General features: G+C 38.9%; 1 protein-coding gene across 1 annotated transcript in view; it reads left to right on the top strand.

Moving 5' to 3' along the window:
- Positions 1–27,394, top strand: part of LOC130439453 (protocadherin-15-like) — a 135,816-nt gene that overhangs the window by 70,480 nt on the left and 37,942 nt on the right. The window contains exons 19-24 of the mRNA XM_056772071.1: positions 923–1,051; positions 7,201–7,506; positions 7,910–8,137; positions 12,845–12,961; positions 19,224–19,364; positions 19,480–19,592. Coding sequence (XP_056628049.1) covers positions 923–1,051; positions 7,201–7,506; positions 7,910–8,137; positions 12,845–12,961; positions 19,224–19,364; positions 19,480–19,592 — 1,034 coding nt within the window. The remainder of the gene's footprint in view (positions 1–922; positions 1,052–7,200; positions 7,507–7,909; positions 8,138–12,844; positions 12,962–19,223; positions 19,365–19,479; positions 19,593–27,394) is intronic.

The following is a 27,394-nucleotide window of genomic DNA, read 5'->3' as shown; positions in this document are numbered from 1 at the left end:
GGTCCACCAATTGAGGATGACTGTTCTATGGCATCGCTGTGAAGAACCTTTATTTTTAAGAGTGTATGAGACAAAATGAGTTGAAACCATCAGGTCATGAATGTCTGGATTGCAATCTGACTTTTAATTTGTGACTTTGATACATAAATACTCTACATGTTGCAAATTGAGGTGTCTTTATACAATGAGAATTATAGTCACTTGCCAAGATTTTGTAGATACTTTAGTTCTTTATTTGTTTTTTAAATGAATCTTTAATTTCTAAGTTTTTATATTTGTCATTTTATTTGTCATGTGCAGTATGATATATATTGAAATGCTGGGTAAAACACTTCATGTCACTTTTCATCATAATGGTCCTAAAAATAGGCGTTTATCTTGTTTGTGCAAAATATAATTTCTTGTTTTTTTCAACGGTGACATGTTCTTGTCTGTTTTTCGATTTGAGATTCACACGTCTAATGAAGCTCCTGTTCCCAGACACCTGACACTTTAAACACGTTTCCATTTCTTGAGTGCTTTTGAATGTTCATGTATTTTCATTGCTCATATTCTTCAGTTAATTATTGTTTGTAAGGAGACAGAATCATCTTCGGCGGTGTGATCATGGGCTGGCGGGCGTCAGTTTGAGGCGATCTAAACACTGAAACACTAATCCGCTCAACAGCTGTGGACATTTTTCATTAGACACCATTCATAGCTGATGATGAATGCAAATATGTTCGTAATTTCTTGAGTTGGGCGTCCGTTAATCAGATGATTGTTTATGAAAGCAAACAAACGCTGTCTTGCATAATTCAACAGTTGGGATGTGGGCCTGAAGACGAGAATTTCTGATTTGTTGACGTGATTATAAGACCAGCGGCTTCATCCAGAGATGTAACCTCAATGTTTGTTTGTTTGTTTGTTTGTTGTTTTTCAGACCTGCTCTGCTACAGTGAATATAGTGGTGACTGACGTCAATGATAATGACCCCGTGTTTGATCCTCTGCTGCCACTCAATGTCACCGTTCAGGAAGAAGAAACCAACGCTTTTGTGGGTCAGGTGAAGGTGAGATCACACACACAGTCATGATGTTTCACTTCTTCTCTACTAGTGAGTCCTCATTCTGCACATCTTTTATTGATGTATTTATGGTTTGTGCTGATCTGCAGAATTCTGTGGAGTGAAACATGGTGAACGGTGTGAAATGAAGGTGAAAGTGCTGCGTTGCTATTGGTTGTTAAAGGCGTGATCGCATATATAATGGACTTATATCGTACATGTTTCTTTTGGTATTTATGGAGTTCACTTGTGATGGTAGCGGTTGTACGGTGGTAATGGGAGTCATTTATTTTCAGTTCATTTTTTCACTCTTAAGCAGTAATCTTTTGTTGCCGTGTCTGTAATAAAAAGACACGCGTGGCACTTATGAAATGAGAAACACTGCTTGCTCGGCATACAGAGGAAGAATCTTTGATGGGAAGATTTTGTAAATCATTAACATTTGTCTTGTTTAGCGTATGTGAAGAGAGATTTGTTTCCTCAGGGGTGTGGCTTGTGTAGAATATTGTACATATAAAGTATTTTAGTTGTGAGCTTGGGCGGGACGTTTAGCCAACGGTCTGTGGGTGTGACGTCTGAAGCTGAGACCAGTTCATGTTAGCTAATGCATTAACTCGTTCTTCACAAACACAATCTTATGGTAAAGTGTTACTAATGAATCTAATCCATGTTTAATGAAATGTTGAGATAATAAACGATTCTCATTTAAAACATGATCGAAACAGGGATAGATTTTAATGACATGTGAACAAATGTGTGTTTGTTACAATCAGAATAGATCCTGCCACAAAAAACCCTGTGTCACACATCCTCATAACCATTCAGAACAGCTCCTGAACCCACTTGCTTTTAGAGAAATATTGTTCAAATCAAATCGTGACACCAGTTTCTTCTGGATGCAGAAACACTTCAGTTTGTTAGTGGAATGTAAATCCTCCGCACGTCTCTGTGTTGTATTGAGCGTGACTGCTCCTCCAGAGAATGACGTCTGCACTTCTCAGAGGTCTCGATTGAGCGCTGTTAATAAGCCGTGGGCATGATGCCAACAGCCGAAGTGTTACCGTGCCCTCATCTCGCTCTCTGCCCATCGCTCGCTCCGCTGGCATTCACCTCCAGCCTACCCGCCAAAGTCCCTGCCCACGCCGCTGTATATGATTTTCCAATTAAAGAAATGTAATTTAAATAATTTCTTACCTCGGGGACGTCCTGTAATGAGGAGCTTTGCCGGCTCTGTTAAGCTGTGAGACTTGTAATTAGTGGTCGAGATTAATAGAGTCACGGTAAGTCAGAGCAATAATCACAGACTGATGCTGGCACGCTCGCCAACTTAAACACACAGCATCTACTGCACATCACATCTGTATACACTACAACACAGTTAAGACCTTGTGACGACTGTGACTACAACAATCATGTGTCACCATATTTTTCTTGAAAGTAATTGTTAAATAATCATGCACAAATCAACCTGTTTACTTGACTTGTTTAGCTTTTGTTATCAAGCAATGTGTGTGGCGTCGTACAAGAAGCTTGATTTGTCAACCCTCACATGTCCCGAACTCATTTGGGCTCCGAACACGTTTTCCTGTGAGAAAGGTTGGATCAGGTCCAGAGAGCTTAACGCCGGCTAAACGTCCCCTACAGTCAGCGTGAAGCAGCAGAGATCCGTCCGTATCATTACAGGTCTCACATCACAGCCGAAACACACCTTCTGTCAGATAACTCTTAATGTACCACAGCGTGGCAAATGTAAACGTCTGTGAGGTCTCTTGACTTCAGACCGGAGACGCCGCTCTTCTTATCTGCACTGGAGAGCTTGTTTATTGACCTGACGTCTAGCTTTATGTATTTTTTACTGTGGACTTTTTCTGTTTTGATGTGGAAGGAACAGACGTGTTCATCCTCTTTAGCCCTATTCTCACTGGATTAGTGTTACCTGGGGACCTCTAGTCATCTGTAATGATTGTAGAGGTTGTCTGTGCGAATTGGCCATGTCTGTAATTTGTAAACTCAAAATTCCCCTACAAATGACCTGCCATATTTTGTCGAACACCGAGGTCCTTTGATAATAAAAGTCCTGTGCGAATCAACATCTCTGTGATTTGGCGGACTCATGAATCCTTTTTCATGTTCTGTGTTTTATGACAGAGATCAGTGTGTTTTCTCATTACACATTGTGAATTGCGTGTTGTTCTGTTAACATCACTTACAGCAGCATTATCTCAGTGTTGTGCAGCGATAGGAGACGTTCAAGGTCTCATATTGTGTTTACAGGACAAACATCATAACAGCAACAGCACATACAGCATCACCGATCAATAACATTCTGTGACTTCCATTACGTATCTGTGCTGCTCCTTCATTCAGGTGTAATGTATCTTTCATGGATTATTCAGAAGATGAATGCGTTCACCACCGCTTACACGAGCTTGCCACAAAAATCCCTGCTGTCTCTGTACACTTGCTTTGTTGTTGTTTATTTGCAGAGGACAGTGAGTCAGTTTGCTTCAAATCAACAAAATACAGTAGTATGATACTCATTTAGTGCCACCAATATTTCCAGACCTGTACAACAGGATTAGTAAAGGGAAAGGTCAGAAACATATGTAATTACAAAATGTCCCGAAACATTCAATCAAGAAATTAATCATATAGAGTTCTGACAGGTCAAGTGAGTCAAGGTGATCCTTATCGATCTATAGAGATGTGACGATATCATAACTTCCGTTTAAATTTCATTCAGTTTACAGCAGCTTATCGCCTTGTTCATGGGCAAATAACCCTCCTCCATCACAAACTCCACCTCATATTTACAATCTGGACACGACTGTTGTTTCTTGTCTCGATAACTTTACATTATGTGTTACGCTTAAATGTCTTTAAGAACTGAAGTGAATTCTTAATTGTATGCTAAAATACCAATCTAAAATGTATGCTAATTGTCAATAGTTTTGTAACTATTTTTAGATAAAATATATTTCTAGATCAGTTTTTTCATGTTGCAAAGCAGATTTGCAGTAAACACTAGAAGTTAATACATTTGGAAAAAATTGCAAAGAAATAATACATAGTATTAAGAAAGATTGTATATTTTCCATAAGATGTAAGACGTGCACTATTTACTATCAAAATATGGGCATAGGATTGTAATATGTAATATGTGAGATGGTGGTCTAGTGGGTTAAACCACTGAACTCGTAAGTCAAAAGGTTGCTGGTTCGATCCCAGCAGCCACCACCAGTGTGTCCTTGAGCAAGACACTTTACTCCATGTTGCTCCAGGGGGATTGTCCCTGTAATAAGTGCACTGTAAGTCGCTTTGGAAAAAAGCGTCTGCTAAATTAATATTCCTTTATTACCGTTATTGATTATCAGACAGTTATATTCATACTGCTATTATACAACTATCCTTTTTTTGTAGTTTTAAATCAGTTTTACAGAATGCTTTGAGTTGTTCAATGTTGTTTTAATATTTGAAACAAAAAGCTGTCTACGATTGTCTCTGTGACAGAAATGACTGCAATTGAATTAAACCTGGCATCTCTCCTTAAAGGGATACTAAAAATCTGTCGTTATGTATTCACCTGTATGCGACTCTTTCCTCTGTGGAATAAGAACATTTTGGAGTAGAAGAAAATTGGCGTAGAAGATATTTTGAGAAATGTCTTGAAATGTTTTGCGTTCATACAATGGAAACCACTGGAGTTCAGTGTTGTTTGACTAGCAACAAAAATGATCTTCTTTTGTTTTCTGCTGAAGAAAGAAAATCATAGAGGTTCAGGTGAATAAATTAAACAAAAAACTATATATTTTGGGTGAACAGTGCTCTAATTTACAGCTTATATAAGAAACAAGCCTCAGTCTGTTGAATGAATTTGACATTATATATTAAGGCAATGAATGCTTGTAAAACCTTTTATCTGGCTGGGATGTTGATCATCTTTCAAAGAGTCCTCCTGCAGTGCATCATGGGAGGTGTAGATCAGTCTGACCAGCACAATATAAACAAATGCGAGGTTGTCATTCCTAAAATATAAGTGTACGTTTAAAATCATTTACGTTGTTGAAACGATCAAACAGACCGTTCAAATGGTTCATTTTGGTTCCATAAAGAACCTTAACATCTGAAGAACATTTCTGTTTCACCAAATGTTGTCTGTGGCGAATAAAAGGTTCTTAAGATGATAAAAACTGAGAAAGAGATGGTTCCTTGAAGAACCTTTGACTGAATGATTCTCTGTGGAACCATAAATGGTTCTTCTATAGAATCGCGGTGAAGACCCCATTATGGACCTTTATTTTGAAGAGTGTACATGGTTTACATATAGTTGTCTCTGCATATTAAACTGAAGTGACAAGTATTTTAACTTTGCAAAAAATGACACGGAGGAGGGTTAACCATAATAGAAAATGTTCAGCCCGAGGAACGTCCCCGCTGAGCAGCAATGATGTGAGCCCGTAAAGGCTTATCAATTTCATTTCATTTCTAAAAAAGTCCTTTTATTTCAGTGACTTCACAAACTTTGCTCTTTTACTTTTGACAGGCGTGTAGACATCATAGAGTGTTTTAGAAATAACAATGTCACCAACCCAGAATCTGCCGCACATTAATTATATGTGTAACAAGTCAAACCATAATAGAACATCACAAACATGAATGCTGTTCAAGTGAAAGGGACACGTTGTATAAACCTTTTGTCACTGCCTTAAATACGTAGTTTAGGGTTTGATGTGTCTAGATTGTGTTTTATAAAACACAGACGTGGAGGTAATAGATGAGCTTGAGCTCGACCTTTTTGGCGAAGACAAGCGTCTCTATATCTGTCTGTAGGATTTATAGCGGCCGGTCTCCCAGCTCTTTGTTTCAGGGCTTATCAGAGAAACACAAAAGCACTTTGCCTGCGTGTCAATGAGCTCCTTTCAGGCAGAAGCGCTGGAAGGATAAATAGCGGAGAACACAGTTGGGAGTTTGTTTGATGGCATTAAATGGGATATTTAAGGCCTGTAAATGGAGAAAGCGGAGTGGCCACGTAGGGGGAAGAGATGCTTTACTGTTCTGAAGGTAGAGAGATAGAGAGAGACAGAGAGAGAGAGACAGAGAGACAGAGAGAGAGAGAGAGAGAGAGAGAGAGAGAGAGAGAGAGAGAGAGAGAGAGAGAGGGAGAGAGACAGAGAGAGAGAGAGACAGAGAGACAGAGAGAGAGAGAGAGAGAGAGAGAGCGAGAGAGAGAGAGACAGAGAGAGAGAGACAGAGAGAGAGAGAGACAGAGAGAGAGAGAGAGAGACAGAGAGAGAGAGACAGAGAGAGAGGGAGAGAGAGAGAGAAAGAGAGAGACGGAGAGAGACGGAGAGAGAGGGAGAGAGACAGAGAGAGAGAGAGAGAGAGACAGAGAGAGAGAGAGAGAGGGAGAGAAAGAGAGAGACGGAGAGAGACGGAGAGAGAGGGAGAGAGACAGAGAGAGAGAGAGAGAGAGAGACAGAGAGAGAGAGAGAGAGGAGAGAGAGAGAGAGGGAGAGAGACAGAGAGAGAGAGAGAGAGACAGAGAGAGAGAGACAGAGAGAGACAGAGAGAGAGAGAGAGAGAGACAGAGAGAGAGAGACAGAGAGAGACAGAGAGAGAGGAGAGAGAGAGAGAGAGAGAGAGAGAGAGAGACAGAGAGAGAGGTTACCATCAGAAAGTCAAAGATCAGCTTTGTGCACCTGTCTGTACACCTGCAGGAGGTCAAACATCTTACTGCCGTCTCATTATCCTGCTGCTGAAGCAGGTGCACCCTGAATGTGTGTATTTGTGTGTGTGTGTGCCCCAATGCATGAATGCCTGCGTGTTTGTAAGTATGTGTGCGAGAGCGGCGTGCCTGTGTGTCTGCATGCATGTACTTGTGTGTGTGTGGATTTGTGTGTGCGCGCATGTGTGTTGTTAGTATGTTTGTGTCTGTGAGTGTGCGCGAGTGTGTGTTTGTTTGTTTGAATGTGCACTTGTGTGTGTGAATTCTTATATATAACTATGTTGACAGGTGGGTGTGTGCACATGCGTGTGTCTATTTAATATATAGAAGTGTATTTGATTATATACATTAGAAGTGTTTTGTACTGTATTGAAGTGTTGATTTTGAAGTGTTGATTATAAAGTGTTGATTGTGTATGTGTGTTCCTCAGGCCACTGATCTGGACTCAGGTGTTAACGGGCAGGTGCGCTACCATCTGGTCACTCACACGGATCTGTTCAGGATCAGTTCTGATGGAAGCGTCTTCACAGCCGCGCCTCTGGACCGTGAGGAACGTGATCACTACGACCTGCTGGTGGAGGCCCGGGACGGAGCCAAAGATCCCCGACGGGCCGCCATGACGCTCTCCGTCACCGTGCTGGACGTGGATGACAACAGCCCGGTGTTCTCTCAGCCTGCGTATCACGTTACTCTGCCAGAGAACAGCCCGGCGGGTTTGATCATCCTGAATGTCAGCGTACGTTACGTACACATGCATATTCAACACATCCCACGAGCCCGGATCAAAACCATCATATTGAGAACTTCACCTCTGGGAAACTTCTCTGCTCACACAATGTTTAACTTGACGTGACCTGGTTTTAATTTCTGCTGTATTCTTGCATAGAAAGTCATCTGCTTTCTTTAGAATGTGTTTGTTTACTTTAACAAAAAGACCTTTTATACGTGAAAGACAGATGAACACAAACACACAGTCTCATCCAAAGGCCTGCGTTCTCCAGGTTCTCATCTCTCTTTCTGTCTTTCTAATTCTCTCTCTGTTTCAGGATCACTTCATGATGTGTTTTAGGCATAGATGTAACTCACTCGTGTGCTTTAGTCAGATGAAATGGACATATAGTGTTCTGTGTCTCGTGCAGGCTGTGGACCGTGACCTGGACGCAAACGTGACGTATCGTATCAGGAGTGTGGACGCCAGACAGATGTTTGCTCTGAGTCCTCTCACCGGGGAGCTGAAAGTTCTCCGTCGGCTGGACTTTGAGGAACTCTTACCTGACGGCACGACACACACCTTCGTGGTGGAGGCTGCAGACGGAGGCAGTGGAAACATGCCGCCTGGATTAGCGTCCGTTACCGTCACTATAACCGTAAGAGAATGTCCTTCATTTCCTCGACTCATGTGATGTGTATGTTTCTGTTACACGGGTGTATGTTGTGGTTTGGCCGGGTGTTCTGGATCCTAAGCCCTGTGGAGACAGACTGGATTAGCATTGCTAATGTGTCAGTAAGTGTGAAATGGTCATTAGGTCCACAAGGCCTCTGTTGTGTTGTCAACTGAGTTTAAGGGCTCAGAAGATTATCGGCCACACACTGGATGAATGTCAATAACTCTTCAGGGAAGACGTTCTGTCTGTTAAGTGACTAACAGAGGTCTAAGTACATTATATGTACTGTTAGTTATAAAGCCTGGTACTTATTTCATATATGAGAATTATAAAATACATTGCGAAAGCATCAGTCACACACTTTCTGTGTTTGTCAGGAAATTAACTGAAATATGAGGGGCACCGATATATCGGCCAATTATCGGTTTTGGTCAATAAAAGCTATTTTTCACACTATCAGCTATTGGGTGTCACCAGTATGATGTTCAATATTAATAGTCATTATATGAATTGATAACATTCAGAAAGTTGAGAAATATTCACTATTGATAGATATCGGTATCGGTTTAATTATTTTGTATCGGTGCATCTCTATTTTTTCTCATATCAATCACATTATGTTTTACAGTAACAGCCGTGGATTATCAAAAGCTGTCTGTAATGTAACAGTCATGTGTCATATTAATCAATAGGGCTTCAAAATATCGATTCGGTGATACATCTACACAAATCGATTCGGCAGCACTTTTGAAACGAGCTTATCGTTATGCGTCAAATATTTTTACAATTATTAGTCGTGTAAAGTATCCAATTGTGGTTAATCCATGATCCGGTCAAACACGCGCCCCACAATTCTATATTAAAAGTTTCAACCATCATGAAGTGAAAACAAGCGCGCTCTGCATCTGTGATCGCAGTACATGAAAGTGCATTCTTGTGTCATTCACTTAACAGTTGAGTTATCTGTTGATCTTATTCAACACACAAGTGACGCAGCAGGGCATCTGCATTACCCATTGTAAAACTATCACGCATGATTAAAAATCAATGTAATACCCACAGCTGAATATGGCCCGCTCGCTTATGATACAGTAGCACATTTGAAATAAACAAGATGTGAGAATGAGCCGAAGTAAATGTGCGTTTAATAGAATGTTTAATAGACCTGCTTTAAGGTATATTTCATACAAAAAATGAAAATTCTGTCATAATTTGTTCACCTCCGAGTTGTTCCAAATCTGTAGAAACGTCTGTGGAAGAATGCTTACGACCCGACAGATTTCGCCCCCCATTGACTCCTATAGTTGGAAAAATACAATGGTTGTCAAAAGTTCCCCAGAACTGTTTGCTGTCTTACATTCTGCAAAATATCTTCTTTTGTGTTCAACAGAATAAAAAAAATTAAAAGTATGTTTTCCTACTATGGGTGTCAATGGGGGCAAAATATATTGTTATAATAATTCTTCCAATTATCTTTATCTGTGTTTATCAGAACAAAGACACGGTGAGTAAATGATAAAAGTATTTTCATTTTTGGGAGAAGTTCCCCTTTAATATCTAACACCACCTGTCACATGTAATGTGTTATCTCTGGAAAACCAATGTCATCTGTTTGAATTGAATTTATTTACTCTGAATTCTAAATTTGTAATATTATCTTTTGTAATCCTTAACAATTGATTATCTTGTTGTGTGTGTGTTTGTGTGTGTTTTTTGCATTCAAAAACACATTTATTATTCAGTTATCAAAGTTGTTTTAACATTGGTTAGTCAATGTCCAAAACAGATCACATTGTTACTAAATTCTGCTAAAAAGAAATGCCTGGTGATGCGTATCACATGTGGAAGTCGTTGGCCATTCACAGCCCAAGCAATCAATACATGAATTATTTGTAAATAAAATGACTTTGTTACCACTTCAGTCAGATGAAACTATCCGTTTGATTATTAACGGATTATTTGTTTGCATGTAAACATAGCTAGCCTTGATTTTGCACAGAAAAACAAATCATTATTGAATCCCCTAAGAATTGTGAACTGGAATCAGAGCCCATAATTCCTCACAATTCTGCTTTCTCACATTTCCGTCTGACTCCCACTATAAATCTACCATATCCCAAGAATGCTAATAACTATTCTTTCATATTTTAGATTTGTTTATCTTTTTAAAGTATTTATTTTTGTTATTTAACCGCCGGCAGTCGAACCCTCTCGAGCGTTGGCTTCAAAGGAAAAGCGTTTAAGGAAAAACATTTTCATGCAAGAAACCACCGAGTTCATCACGTCCTCCTGAGTATCTCCAGACTCTTAAATTGTCTCTGCACTGGGATTATTTATTAATTTTCCTTCTGTGCACACTGTGGGTAATTGATAATTAGTTTTATGTGGAAAATGAAATAGCTTAAGCGAACGTGGGAAGTGAACACGCTACCTGATGCTCGGAGACTTACGATGTTGATGAAGGTCCCAAGACTCCGTCCTGATGGAGAAGATGTTCACGGAACTCTATAAGACAGCCGACTTTTATCTATAGGGAGAGAAGACACACGCAGATGTGTGGGGCGGGAAATAAGAGTGAAGAAACAGCAATTTCACTCCAAAGTGCTTTCCACAACACCTTTGATTTCAGAGATGTGAACAACAGCTTAGTTTTATTAGTCGGTGCTGGAGTCTCAAGGACGTGTTTGAATACGTGTACTATCACAGGACGGATGATGGGTGGGGGGTGTAATTTGGATATTTGAAGTGTCTCGGCCTCTCCTTGGACCTGGAGCGGCTCGCTCTGTTGAGTGTGTTACTGTAGGTCACATCTCATCTCTTGTGTTTGCTGGATTACTCACAGCCGCCAATGACTCTCTCTCTCTCTCTCTCTCTCTCTCTCTCTTCGTCACAAATATAAGGTTTAGAGAAAAAATAAGTTCTCTGCCATGGAGCTTTTTCACTTTCCACTTTCTCAACTTGAAGTTAAATTAGTTTTTTTTGTATATGGATTCACATGTTGAAATTATTCGATAAAGAGTTCAAAGTCATGAATCACAGTATTCAAGTGTTTCAAAAAAGAAGAAAATCATGGAGTTTTTCGTATAAAAGCAATATATTTTGAGTGTAAACAAAATGTTTAGATTCATGCAAACTTATTGAAAGTGTAAAGCGACTTCTGATTCTCATTTCCAGCAACTTCTCTTATTGGTCAATCTCTCCTCGGGATGATGGGTAGTGTAGTTCATTAGCTTCTACCTGATTTGTAAATTGCTTTGGATTAAAGCGTCTGCTAAATGTCAAACACAGAATGTTAATGTCATCTTTATGCTGTCGGCTATTAAACATGATTTTTTGAAGAACACAATGATTTTTAAGTATCAATGAATTGTGGTAAAGGAATATTTTGGAATAAGAAATTAATTGTCAAGTCAATTTATAAAGCACAACTTTAACACAACCATTGTGTTGTATATGTTGCTTAACCATGGAAACATACATCAGTAGGGTCAATTCAAATAAGGTGACAAGTCAGTAACTTTAAGTCTTATTGGTTCTTGCATTTCTCATGACTGTGTGTCATACAGATGCTTTGTGGGAAGACAAAATGAGATTTGACTTTTGTAAGGCTGCGTCCTTGTCTCCTCTAAAGAATTAAACCAGACGTCCTTCGTAGGACAAACTGGCAGAAGTACCTATGCTATGACAACACATTGCACTCGCCATTAATTAAAATGAATTGATGATACATGATTTTAAGAGGTAAAAAGTTGGTTAAGTGTAAAACAAATATAAAAAAATGTTTTTACAGTTTTAAAATGTTTAAAAATCACTAAACACTTATAAACCTACTTACAACATATGCCTGCTAAGATAAAAAAAACGTGACACAAATTGTAAACCGCTCACATTTAAACACCACATATTTGATTGAATGTGCAACTGCTGCCGTTTATTCAAACAAGAATTGTGGGTTATCTCTAGCAACAAAGGATCTCGTGTCCTCCGAATTCTCGTGAAAGAAGGTCGCAGTAGAAGGGTGCCTACGGAGTGTCCCACCTGCCTTTATGAAACGAGACAGCCTCGATGACACAGCCTTCTGAAACCAGTCACAGCTCATGTGTGCAGATGTGTATACTTTTTCATGGAAATTCCACCTATCGATTGATAAGCTTAAAATATCAATTATTTTCTCTCAAACGTACTGAATTGCTTCAGAAAAATGAATCCCGGAGGGGTTTGGAGTAATTTAATGATGAATTCGGATGCTTGAAGTGATATCTGGGTCGCTGGCACAAGGTTGAGAAAATAATGAGAGAATTGTGATGTTTGGGTAAACTATCCCTTCACCGACATCATGTCTCCTGCCACCGTAAGTCTTTCTTGAATGTCGTTGTTAAAAATGTATATCTCCATATTAAAAATGAATGGGGCCCGTCTCCATCGTTCTCTCGCTGACTATAATTATATCACCCGAGCACCCAAGCTTTCCCCAGTCGTCGGCGGGCACCGAGCGCAGTGTCACGGCACTAATGCACTGCATGATCTACTATTGAATAAATGCCATTTTTGTTTAGTGCTGCAGTGTTTGGAGCGGGCTAATGGCCTCGGAGCTAGCGCGTGTGCTGACGGCTGCAAAAGACTAAAGAGTCACTGAAGATGCTGGGCGAGGAGGCACTAAACACTCTTTAATGTTCTCTGTATGAACAGGACATGAACGACTTCTCTCCAGTCTTCAGTCAGACGCTGTACAGAGGGATGGTGGCACCAAACGCTATCAAGGGAACGCTGGTCACGACTGTACATGCTGAAGACGCTGACCCGCAGGTGAGCCGGCGTGAATGATTGAGCGCGTCTGTGTGTATTCCTTTATCATGCTGGGCTTATGACATGCATAACATTACATTTTTGGATTCACCAGATGATTTTATCCAGTGTCTAGCTTTACTAGTTACACTAAACTCCAGGAACAATGAATCAAAATTTCCTATAATTTTGAAATGATAACACTGAATAAAAACATACGGTAACTAACAAGTCTCATTCCCTCTGCAAAGAGCATTTTGGTTGAGTTTGATTGGTCCTTTGTTGTCTTTCTGTCTAAAGGCAGATTTTTAGTTCTGCGTCCGAGCTACGCCATAGCCTTAACGCCGTCGGTTTAAATTTTCGCTTGTGTGTCGTTATCCGCGCCGACAGGCAATGGTCCCTAGGTGTCAGTGTCCACAGGCGTGTTGCTTGTTTAACCAAGACAAGAGCCGAAGAAGAAGCAGTTTGTTGTCTACGCTGTTCGAGAAGCATTTAGCAGTGATAGCGGCAAGTAAACAGTCGCTTTTACAGCTTGAGTATTAAATACAGAAAAACACGTAAATTATTGAGATAATTCATTCGGAGATGCGTATGAGTAAACTGACACTTTCGCTGAGTTTTTGGACCTGAAGGGAAGGGCTTCGAGCAGACCAATCACAGAGCTTGTGTTCTGTGTCGGATTACATGTTTGGAGACGTGCGGTTCAGGCTACGGCGTAGGGTACGTGTCTCTGCGTAGTCTACGGCATACGTCTGACACAGAAGTAAAAATCGCACTTAAAGGGAAAGTTCACCCAAAAATGAAAATTCCGTTATCATTTACTCACCCTCTGTATGCAACCTGTGGGGATTTCTTTCTTCTGCAGAACACAAAAGAAAATATTTCGAAGAATGTTGACAACGGTATTGTTGATTTTCTGGAGATGCTTTGAGTACTTCAAGTTCTGATAATATGAAGATTAAGGATGGTTGACGGATACTTTTATTGCTTTTTGTATGATGAGAATGTGAATAGGTTTGACTGAGGGGGAATGTATGCTAATGTGACGTGACTTCAAATGCTAAAGTCAATAAAACAAAACCTAAGATAAGAGAAAATATTAGCCATAGCTAAGTGTGTGTTTAACAGAGGAATGAACAACAACACCCAGATACTTTTTACCTTTATTAATTAATTTCCTGTTTTTTCTTCCCCTTTTAAATACAGGACAGACCTGTTTACACTGACATCGTCAGATCTACACATTACTGTGTTTCTGTGATATCTTCTATACTCCATGTTATAGACAAATCAAATGTAAAAGAGTTTATTTTGGTGATGAGGGTTTCTGGTTATATTGCCTCGACTGTCAGTGAGTATTTCGTGACGTCTCATTCGTGATTGTTCACTGGTGTGTGGACTGCAGGGCTGCCAGACTTCTGTGTGTTCATGTTCTTCATGCGGTGGTCAGTGTGTCCTCTCCGTCCACTGCGATCAGAACAGCCCAAAAAACACAGCAATTGTGCTTCAGCATCCAACCCATAATACATCACTCGTGTCCGAGCTGGTTAGAGGTGAACAGGCCAATAGCCTCAGCTGCCACTGGAAATTGAATTTCACCCGTCAGTCGTGCACATCATCAGTTACAGTACAAATCACTGTGAGATTCTGAGGGCATCTGGCTCTGAGCTGATATAAGACTGAGCACGTCATACGGTGAAATAGATTACAAAGCACAATATCAAACAAAAAATCTGTCGTTTTATTTGGATAAGTTTGTATATAAATAGTCACATTGAACAAATCGAATGAATTCAATGAAATGAAGTCTTTATGTATTTCTCATCTAGTTAACAAATGTTTTTCAGAGGGGCTTAATGTATCAGTGGTATAAAGTATTTAAACTGATTAAAAAGTGATTAATGCTACAATTAAGTACATAAAAAATTGTCATGGGCTCCAAGATAAAAGAAATTAATAAGGTCTTTCTCTAGTGTACTCATTTGACCGTTTGAATGTTCACAGGCTGCTCAGTACAGTTTTGTTTCCTGTTACGTTTTGATTGTTTTTTAAAGCATTTATTGAATCTGCTGTAGTCTCAGTTACAGTCACCATAACTAGCACAATTCCACCAAATCCAGTATAACATTTACATTTATTTCATTTGGCAGACCAGTAAAAACCCATCAAAACCATCATAAACCCGTTTTAACCATCATAAACCTGTTTTAGCCAACCTAAACCTATGTCAAACAGCAAAAGCCCATCTTAACCAGCATAAACCCATCCTAACAAACATAAACTCATCTTAACTAGTGTAAACCTACCTTAACCAGCATAAACTCATTTTAACCAGCATGAACCCACCGTTACCACCATAAACCCACTCTAACCACTTTAACCCGCATTAAATCATCTTAACCAGTATAAACCTACTGGAACCACTCTTACCGCCCTAACCAGCATAAACTCATCTTAACCAGCAGCACCCGTTACATTAGATTTGTGACTCCAGCATTGAGTTGAAAGTGATATGTGAAGACTTCAGTGATGAGTCTGTTAATGTCAGATCATTGTGTTCTCTTCACATTCTCTTCATGGCTCTTCAGATCAGACTGAAAGCTGATATTATTTACAGTAACCGCAGCAGTTTGGTGAAGGTCTCTTCATTGTTGAATGGCAGTTAGATTTCATCGCGAGTCAGAGCTTTAAATCTCTACACTACACAACCGCTTATTTACACCCATAAATGACATTTCAATGGGTCAGCGCTGGCTGAGAAGCATTACTAAAAGCACACAACTCCTTTTTCAACTTTACACTTGTAATTAGGGATTTAACAATATTATCGATATCATGTTATCGCAATAGCAAAATTGTCTCAATATTATGATGGTCACATGACTGTATGACACGAGAGGTCTTCCAGGCCTAACAGAGAATGTTAGAAAATAATAGAAGTTACCTTTGTCAAGGTCCATCTGGTGCAGTTATTTTATTTTATAAAAGGAAGTTTTAGGTCATTTCACCCATCTCGTATAACTCAGATCTCAGAGCAACACTTTTGATTATAGAATAATGAAAGAGGATGCTTATGGCCATTTCTAAGTCATCATTTGAAATACCGCAATGAATATCTCAACGTGCATGTCATACCGAGGTATTACCGTACAGTGAGATTTTGATATGGTTACATCCCTACTTGTAATCCATTTCCAGACATTTTAAGAGCAGTCTTGTGCGGTTCTGTGTGAAAGAAGTCAATTCACTCAAACACCATTTCAGAAAGATGTGACGTGTGCTGTTTTCAGGGTGAAGTGAGTCGTATCTGTGTCACCAGTGGAAGAGCACATTTCAATGTTTCTTAAACACGCCCACTTCCTCTCATCGGTTAAACGTTACGTCATTGGTTGAGCCAGTGATGCTGTGTCGGGCTGGCCAGGACAGAAGGATGTATTTATAAATGTCACAATATTAAGCTTTTGATGAAATTTAGTATTAGTCAGAGAGAGGAGGATATGTTTTAACGCACAGAAAAAACGCATTAAAATTCTTTCCTCTCTTTAAATTGTGTTGTGCTCAGATTTGATTGTGTGTTACGCATGCAGAAACGTGGTATTAAAGTGTGAAAGTCACGTGTGGTAGTGATGGCAGTGTAATCTCAGTCCGCTGGGCTTTTACTATCAAGAGTTTAATTACGTTTCTCAATTACCATCTCACGTAATAACGTGATACGCAATTAACAAAATCCTATAAACAGCTTGAATCAGAAGTGCAATAACACATCCCACAGAGAGAGAGAGAGAGACTTTCTCATGAATGTGAATGATCTTGTGTCTGTTCACTGTGTGTTGTGTGTCCAGGTGTGTCTGTGTGGGTTGAGGTGTTTTTGTGTGTGTGTGTGTGTGTTGCGAGGTCTTTTGAGGATGATGATTTTTAAAGCTCACATCAACTCTGCACCTCTCTGTTATCGCCGGCTAGTCTCTAATCCTGATCTTAAAAGATCTCTGTAACACTAGTTTAGTTTTTTTTTTATTTCAGTTTTGTTTTTATGGTGTTTGACTAGTTATTTTATAGCTTGAATGCACCACAGTAGCAGAATCAGCACCATTAAAGTTTCGTGACAGATTCAACAAAACATACTCGAGGCTAAATATGTATTCTGAACATCGATGTAAATGATTGTGGTTGATGGCGTTTTGCATATTCTCTTCTACACAGATTCAGCGGTTTGTGTTGAAGCCAGTGAGAAGTCATTCAGACAACATTGATATAAAGGATTAGTCCATACTGACACGTAATGGTTTTGTTTTGGGTAAACAGGAGTGTCTTCATTGGTGACATGTGATGTTCTGGTGAGCAGGTTTGTGTCAGTGTGGTCCTGGCATCCCTCTTCAATTCTCTATTCTCAGAGCATCTGTCAGCTGGCTCTTCACATTAGCATCTGATATCATAACGTGCTCATCACCGTGTTTTATTCATTAGCTGTCTTTACCCACGACAGTGAATCAGAATTATATCCGTGTACAAATCACTTCATGAACAAAACTCTCCTGTGCACAATGAAATCAGAGGATGCTCTTTCATCGCTCAAGAGTTCTCTGTTGTGTTTCATTAACAGACTCATTTAAGAGATATCAAAAGAGAAACAAATGAGACTAATTATTTAAATCCATGTTAATAGATTGTAGAGGTAAAATAATCAGGATTTGTGTCAATGTGATGAAAAATGTTTGAGTGGATGTTGAGATCTTCAATAATATTGACTTGACCAATCTGAGCTCAGTTTGACATGTTGACGTCTCTTCTCAAACTCTAATGACAGACACGTTTGTTAGATTTCTGATTCTTTCTCTCAGGAGGAATGTCTGAGACACAGATAAGACTTGAACTATTCTGTCATCATTTACTCACCCTCTGGTTGTTTCAAACATGTAGAAATGTCTTTGTTCCAATGAACACACAGAAAGATATTTGGAAGAATCCCTTGCAGAAAAGACACACGAAATTCACATGTGCAAAAAAACACCTGATCACATGGGAAATGTGTGTTTTTGGAACATTTTTGTGTGAATTCCCATGTGAAACCCATGGGATGACATGTGGTAATATGTCTCCACATGCGATTACATGTTGCCCATGTCATCCTATGAGTTTTTACATGTGGATGAACACATGTGAAATTCTGTAAGGTATGTTAGCAAATTTCAATTCTGTGACATCATCCACTATCTTGAATTTTTTGGTTCTGTCGAACACATGATGAGATATTTTGAAGATTTAAGAAAGCGAAGAGTTCTCAGGCACCTTTGACAACCATTTAATTCTTGCTACTATGGTAGTCAATAATGTCCCAGACATGAAAATGACTTACATTCTTCCAAATATCTTTCTGCGTGTTCATCAGAACAATAATTTATTCAGGTATGAAATGACATGAGCGTGAGTTAATGGATAAACCATCCATTTAATAAAAAGTTTCCAATTGCTCTCAAATTCATCTCATTGGTGTCTAGGAGAAATCATAACAAAAAAGACCTCATCTGTGATTTTTCTTTCTAATAAGTATCTCCATTTACTTTCAAGGGAAAAGACATGAAATATTAAGGTGAAGTGAGAGTTATGTTCTCCTGACTGAGAAAAGAGCCTGGAAATATAAATGCAGTGCGGTTTAACCCCTCGCCCCCCGTCCCGCCTCTATACCCTCCAGACACTGATCTGAGGATTCACTGTTGTGTGATGTCACGTGTGTAATCCACAGGCCCACCCGCCGGCGCCATTTCTCACCCGGCTTCACCCTTCTAATTATCTCCATCACAGCAGAATCACACCAGCGCTCGTAGACTCGTGACTTATGAAACTCACAGCGGGTGGCGGGACTTTAGAGAAACACACTCGCACGAGGCAAATTGTGTCTGTCAGATATATCGAGTCCTGCTAAGAGTTCTTCAGAAGAACTTAAACATTGGACTTCACATCCTGACATCAATTACACTGAACGCCTGATGGCTTTAAACCACAGTGGTGACGAGAACATAAAGACACGGCTCAAGCAGATTGCCTTGTCATATTTTACTGTTAAATTTAAATCATATTTCAACATTACACGTCGTGAGGAAGATGCGTCTCCCCACTCTTTCTTTTAATATTTAGTCGTATATTCCTACAGTCCTTTGTGAAGATGCTTTTTTATTTCAGTTTATTGATTATGTTTTTGCAGTGTTTACAGATGTTGGCTTATCTAGTTGTATTGGTGCAAAGGCAATGTTTCTTTGACTTATAAAGTTTGTGTATTGTCACGCAGGGTACAGCGGCCAGTCGTGTTCACTATAAAGTGGATCTGGAGCTGTTTCCTTACAGCAGCAGTATTTTTGACGTGGAGGAGAAGTCTGGGAACGTTCTCACCCGAGTTAATCTCAACGAGGAGCCCAACACAAAATTCAGCGTGAGTACACAACAAACAACACGTTTCTGGAGCTCCAGACTATGTAGAATCATTCCTCCGTACGTTCCTTCCTTTTTTTGTTGCTGTGATTGATTTTGTTTGTGTTGTCAAACAGTTGGTGGTTATTGCCTATGATGACGGCGAGCCGATGAAGTTCAATAAGACTTTAGTGGAGATCACAGTCCTGCAGCCCTCCGTCATTCCAGTCTTCACACAGGAAGAGTACAGGTGCGTCCCGTCACACTCAACCATCTGCAAAACCTCACGTTTCACAGCCAGTTCTGTATCATTGTGACCCGGAAACAAAAAATCTCATTTTACATCAATGCATCTGACATTTCTGACCTAAGGACAGCAAAAAAAACTGTTTTTATCCAAGTCATTCATTTCAAAAGCATTTTTTGTTTGTAATGAAAGAAATTAGAACTGCATAAAAAGTACAGTATACCATACACACACACACACACACACACACAATCATGCACAGCATCACCAGTAATTGTCGCTTGAAAGTAAATCGGGTACATTTATATTTCATGTTGACTTTCTGAAAAGCACCACGGAGAGATCGGCTCTGGCTCGGTTTTATTCAAATATTAAACCGTCAACATTGTTTTTAATCATAAGCTTTATGAATATGTATATAGCTGCAAGGTAAAGTGTGTTGCAGGAGTACAACATTACATCACACACACACACACACACACACACACTGTTGTTTCCTCAGAGGACATTTGGGCTGAATGCATTACTGCATTATTAAATTACATGTGTAATATATTTGACACGGGGGGGGTAATCAGTCCCATCCATAAGAACTCATCGACGCATAAATTGATTTAAAGAGCAAAAAATTCTGAAGCGTATATTGTTGAATTTATTATTCAGACCTTTCATCATTGCGTTCATGTAGACATGATGGCGTAAACTGATCTGCAATCAAAATGAATGTATGAATTATTTTACTGCAAAAAATGACTTTCTTGCTTAATATTTTTGTCTTGTTTTCCTGTACAAATGGCAAAAACATCTCGAATCAAGATGCATTTGAGAAAAATGAGCTAAGAAAATAAGTCTTGTTTTTAATCCCAAAATATGAAATTACAGCGAATTTGTGTTTAAAACAAGCTAAAAAATCTGCTAATGGAGTAAGAAAAATAACCTTGAATTTAGTGACTAAGAAAAAGGTAAACCTCAATTTTTATTCATTTGTTCTAGAATACAAGAGAAAAATACTAAGTAAGAAAGTCATTTTGTGCAGTATAAGAGTTGCTGTATGGTGTAACGGAGGCTTTGACGGCCTGCAGGGAGTGGCGAGTTTAACTACGGCCTTGATATCTAGAATCCTCCTTATCTATTGATGAATCAGAACTGCAGAGACAGAAACACAGCGATGAAAAGACCGGCCGAAGGTCTGAATTAAAGCCGTGTCCTACAGAGGCGAGGAAAGGTCGGGCGTGATCCCAGCTCTGCGGCGCTGAAAGAATCACAATAGCTTTCAGACACAATCTTCTGCCAGATAGCTTGGGTTTGGACAAAATGGGGTTTTGTTCATTTTTCTATTAATTGAACTGGGATTTTTACCTGACATGAAATAAAATGTGTACTGTAGGGAAAAAAAGCAATGTCCAACATTAAAAAAACATCTGTGTGTGTGTTGAGTACAGTAGTTGTGCTTTGAATATAAAGTTAAGTTCAGATGTGAGAAAATGTAAAGAGGTTTGGCAAAAACACGCATGGCATACACATCCTGATTGTATTTATACTTTATTGACATCACTTATAATGAGTTTGGCACTCCAAACAATTATTCCTCGACAGAGCACAGTGTTTTTAATAAGGTCTTAAGAAATACAGAATTATGACATTGCTTTTTCATCTCAATATTGTTTGCCCACTTAAATGTGCAGTTTGTGTCTCTTTCACACAGCTCGTCTCCTAAAAACCCTTCATGAATCTTTGTGTCTTCAACTAAATCGTCAGCTGAGCTTCGATCACACTATTCACAGCTTCATCTTTATACCGCTGGATGAATTCTGCTTTGCTTTGGTTTTCCACAGAGGAAACTATACAGTTCTGGGAGACTTTGACCTATCATAGTAGATTTTTTTCTGTTACAGTCATTCTTGAAAATATTATTTTTTTCAACAAAATACTGACGGATGTTTATCATTAATCAGTTTCTCATGCAGTGAAACATTTCACATATGATGATGTGTTCTGGATGTGTGTGATCACAACGCTGTCGGTGTGTGTGTCAGTGAAGTGCAGTTTGAGACTCTTTACACGGTTTAGATCAGCAGTGAATGAGCAGCTCTTGTCATGTATGTGAAGCGTGTCTCTGGAGTATGATTAGTAGCTCAACAGCTCGGCCGGCTCTCCACACGACAGACTCGAATGACTTCGACGTTCTTCTTCAAGTATCGATTTCTGTTTGAAAGATGTGTCCACGATAGCGTCTGTGCGGTGAGGTTAGTTTGAAGTGCCGGCGATGATGTTGTGATGCTTTGGAGTTACTCTACATCAGTTGATGTGACGTGACACATTGGTGAGATGAAATCTGCTGTGGACTGCCGTTGGAGTGTGGTCAGCCGCCCGGCGAGCTGTTTTTGATGCGCGGGTGCGCGAGTCCATGCGTCTGCGCAGCTCGAGTGCAGCTGCAGGATTAGTATGCAGACACTCGTGGTTCCTCTGTTGTGTGGTCCCACCAGCTCAGGGTCAGACAAACAAGAGCACCATTAGCCCAGCGCTGCTTATTAGCATGTGAATCCCACCCGCCTCAGACCACTGGCGCTCTCCTTCATCCTGAATGTAATTGAGCTGTGTGTGTTTTAAATTCTGAGATCAGGTTTGCATAAATGTGAAACAATACACAGCCATGTGTTTGTACTTAACATTGTAATTTTATGTGATTCATTTGCATTGTAGATAATGCAATAATTCTACTTTTGTTGTCTTGGGATATGTCGGGATGGGAATTTAAAGTCCCCATGAAATCCAATTTGACGTTTTTTGGCATTAAGTGCATATTATATCATATGTGCTCAAAAAGATCAAAATAACAAATGTACAGTCCACAATTTCAGCCAATACAGATCAATGATTTTTATGACATCACTTTGCACTTCAGTTTCTCATCAGATTACAGACTATGAGGTGAACAAAACGCTATTGGCTCTTTTAAAAGAGGGAAAAACTTCCTGATTCAGTGAAAACTCATTGAACAAAGCTGAACACTTCAAGACACTTCAGCGGATCTTTAAGCAGGGCTCGACATGAACACTTGTCCTGGACTAGTGAATGGGTCTCATTCACTAAGCATGCGTAAAAACAAATTTGTGCGTGAAACCTGCGTACGGACGCTTTCACGAACAAATCATGATTCACAAAAACTTTCGTACTAAAATTTATTCTAAATACAAGAGAAAAGAAAGGAACAGTTGGAAGCTCAAGTACACGAAAATCGCATCTCTTTCTTTTCGTCTCTCTCTTCCTCTGTCTCTCTCTAAGACAAAATGACAAAATACATGTTTCATCTTAAGATATATGTATATATATATATATAAAATTAGGCGTAGATGTATATTTAATTTTACAATTATTTCATCATATACAAAGCATAAAAAAAGATTTAATCAAATAATAAAATGTTTCCATATAGCCGACTGGACAAGCAACTTGAAAAAAAAGTAATATCATCCGAAGGACAACCACATGGTAAGGAAAGTATAATTTGCTGAAGCAGATTTGACTTTGATTTAAATTGTAAACCAACGTGAGTTGTAAATTTTCTATTGTGGAATGTTGGACAAAAACTCTATTTTTCATAATAAATTGGCTTCCTGATATTGATTTATGACAAGTCTAGCAGGATAAAAAGGTTTAAGAAGGTTATTGACGTACTTCATTTCTCTTGTAGAACGTCTGGATATTTAAATCATTTTGAATCTTTCAGATTTGAGAAGCAATATGTTTTCATTAATCACATCATCTGAATGGGTGCTATAATGAAAATGTCAATACTGTCCACCTGCATATAGATTTATATCATGATGAAAGCATACTGAAATATTTCACTAATTGTGTTTTTGCAGTTTTTAGATTGGATTTAGGTTTTTAGTCTTAACAACGATAAGAGTGTGTGAGCAGATAACATTAACCACGCTGCCACAATCCATTTTTTATTTCCTGGAGAGAAATGTAGCTGAGGCCGGTGTATTTTAGCACCACTGTATAACTGATCAACAAATATAGTAAAAGCACTCAAGCTAAACTTCCCACTGATCACCATTCAAGAACCATTATATTCAACATCATCTCTTCAGAACTCAACGTTTCATCAGCGGCCAACAGCTAAATATGTTCTTTATATTGTCTCTTGAAGCTTTGGGACCTTGCATCACACCTTGACTTTCATATATACGCCTTGAAGAAGTTCCTGGTGAATATATAGTGAGAATAAAGGCCGTCATACAGTATGTTTCATTCATCATCTCAATGGACTTTTGTTACTTTTATCCCAGAACGGGTCAATTAACCCCCGATGTTTCACCGCACATTCATTTGTCTGTGGCTTTCAGCAGGGCCTCTCATCAAATATTCATAGCTTTTTCAATCGTTTATCTCCGGCGCACCCTTATCTGGTTTTAGGGCACTTGTGCATGTGATTAGTAAACTTCTGAAAGTGTGCAGTGTATGTAAATCAGTCAAGAGTTTAAATCCACTTCAGTTTGTGAGTGGAGCCGTTGGGATTCATAATCCGCTCGTGTGTCATGTCTGTGATGTTTGTGTCCGTCAGTGTAAACCATTGACCCTCATGACAGTTTAAACAGCATCTCACTGCGGTCAGGGCTGGTTACACCACTGAAACATTTGGGAAGCCTCAAATTCATTTACATTATATTACATTTAGTCATTTAGTAGACGCTTTTATCCAAAGTGACTTACAAGTTGAGTAAACAATGGAAGCTATCGGGTCAAACATTAGGACAACAAAAAGCATAAGAGCAATAAAAACATGTCTCACAAAGCCTACTACAGTGTACGGAGCCAAGTTTAGTTAATCTAAGCTTAAATAAGCATGCTTTTTTTGATATTGTAGAAAAGATATAAAAATCAGAAATGAACGGTCAGGTGCTGACAGAAGAGATGTGTTTTCAGCCATGTTTTCAAATTCAAAGTGAAGTAAGATTTTCAAAGTATGAGTATGAAAATATGATGAATGTAAAATGGTGAAGTATTTTGTATTTAAATGTACATTTTTCGCACCGTATGTGCAATGTTTGGTGTAAAATGAAAAATCTGATTCAGGGATTGAGGGGCAAAGATCGACTCAAAATGCCCTTTTATCTTCAATTCAATTTGAATTTGGCCGGATTCTTCACATGGTATTTAAAAAAAATGTTTGTCAGTGTTAAAACATTTAAGACGGGTAACATTTAAATGGCTGCTTTGTTATAGTTTTTTCATATCATTTCAAAACAATCAAACATGTATTTAAAAAGCATATTACTGTATCTCATTTCTCGACAGCACTTTTAGTCAAGCATTTTTTATACATTTTACAAAACTTTCATTACGCACAGAGTTACAAAATAACAGAATGTGTCTAATGAAACTATTACATGTATTTTTTATTATTAAGTATATTTGCTTATTAAAACAATCAATACACTTTCAATGCTAGAAGAATAAATGACAGTGGTTTTACTGTATTTCTTGAATAATATTAATGAGATATAATACATCAGCAGCTCTTTAAGACTTCATGTACACTTGCAAGCTGTAGTTCACCCATTGACACGTCCATGTTTTGTCCTGCCTCTTTAATTTCAAGTATACATTCAATATGTTCCCAAGATGATTGTTTTAAACAAGAAGTGAAGGTCACCTGCAAACCGGCAATCATAGAATATTCACTGAACCGATCACTGAATCCTGCAGATCCACATCGTCTCTGCTCAACGCTGGCCTCTCAGTATTCATGTATTCGGAGTGAAAGTTGTTTTGAAATGGAGGAAGATGATTTAGCCTCTCAAACGTAAGTTCAGCAGAATGAAGTTTGCCCTTTAGCTCTTGTTTGGAAAGTACGGCACCGGCACGCCAGCCGCACCGATCGCAAAGAGTTTGAAAAGGTCAGCGGCTAATCCACAGGTGGAGCGTTTGAAAGCCTCTTTTGTTTGAAGAGTGTCGTGAATGCGGCCTGGTTTTGTGCTGCGTTGAGTGCTGATTTAGGGAACGAGGAGGGAAGTAAGAGTCACGCTGAGCTGGAGGAGAGCAGGTGATGTCATGATGTGCAGCGCTGGTTTAACCGAAAGAGAAGAGAAGGAGAAAAACACTTCACAAGTAGATCTCAAATGTATAAAGAGATTTCAACCCACCGTGTGATGGTTTAACCGGTGGAAATTTACATTCAAGACAGGTGTGACAATAGACTGTAATAGACAATTGATCATATGCTCTTATATATCTCATGGCACATTATTTATAACAGATAACTGTTGCTTTTCGGAAATAATAATTGGATGTTTCTATCAATTTTATCCCAAACTGTACATGATTATCCAAAGTGGCTTATGATGCATTCAAATTATATTGAACCCACAACATTTGCACTGCTAATACTGAGGTGTACATACAGTAACTTTTGTCTGGTCGGTATGGGGATGAAATAGATGAAATGAATGAGATTCACATAGAAATGCATGGCATCAGATACTGTATTCAGATAAATTGGCAACCTTGTTTTGCAAGGAAATATATATATATATTGTTTATATAGTTTTTGAATGATGTCACCTAACAAGGGTTTAATCAGCCAATCAAGTTTTATCATGACATTTATTTTTACCCTCAGGTTATTGGCGGAAATGCCACAAACAGAGTTTTCATAGCTAAATGTTTTACAGGCAAAAGTCTTTTACTCTGACAACATCAAAATGAATACAGTAAAAGCCACAAAACTTTAAGTTTGAATTTTTAACTCATTTACATGTATGCATTGACACAGACATTAGATCAGTGTGTGTGTGTCCATGATTTTTTCCACTGCTAATGCAACACTTTAATAACCAATGTTTAGAAATGACAGATTTGCTGTTTATACTCCGGTCATGTTGTTGTGGGAGTGATGGGAATGTTCTGGTTAACCTTACACCAATGAATAGAATCAAAGGGTGACGCTGAAGTTCTTTTATCACTCACCAAAAACAACCCTGGAGGCATTTCAGGTTAATCGTAAAGATGCGTGCAGTATGTTAACACACATGTTTAACATTTACATCAGTTTATATGGCACGCCAAGACATCACGCAAGTAAGAGAAGATTCCTGTACCAGCGCTGCTCTTTTTGACAATCCGATACGGAGATTTTAAGGAGCGCTGCCTTTGATTTAGAAAAGATCCTTTATCTTCCTAAATGATTTTTTATTCTGGTGGATTGATGTAGATCCTGAATAACAAGCCTCTTATGTTTTATTAAATAGAAGGATTAAATGTACCCTGATAGCGGGTTAAGTATTGATGACGGAGGCCTGTGGTTTTTATTCATTTATAAAGACAGAGATCAAAGAGTGCATACGGGGATTAGAATTAAACAGTCTTCAATGTTTCACGTCATCAAAGCTAAACATTGAAATCTACATGCAAAGCTTGTAGTGTATTTGTGTGATTATTCATATCGCACGCATCTTGTACGTCTGAAAGGATAAGGCCAAAGGTTTGAAATTAGTTCCATTAGATAGAGTGATTTTACATCTTAATCTAACACACAGAAAAGTCAACGTCAAAAAAAAAGTAGTTGTGTTGTGTGATAAACATGTCTTGTGTTTGGTGAAGAGTAGAGAGAAGTCATCAGATGGCATTGGAATGGAGGTTGTGGTGATGTGAGCCAGATGCCCGCTGGACCTCACTAGTCTATAACACTTGAGTTTGTGTTTGTGTTGAGCGACCATTAGTGAAGCGAGAAAGAAAGTTTTTCTGTAATCTGTTGAAGAGTGTCAGGAGACTCTGTTGGTGCCTCTAGGCAAGAT

This window comes from Triplophysa dalaica, chromosome 17, assembly GCF_015846415.1.
Source record: "Triplophysa dalaica isolate WHDGS20190420 chromosome 17, ASM1584641v1, whole genome shotgun sequence".
Taxonomy (NCBI): domain Eukaryota; kingdom Metazoa; phylum Chordata; class Actinopteri; order Cypriniformes; family Nemacheilidae; genus Triplophysa; species Triplophysa dalaica.
Note: the sequence above shows the minus strand (reverse complement) of the source record. Positions and strands in the feature narration are given on the sequence as shown.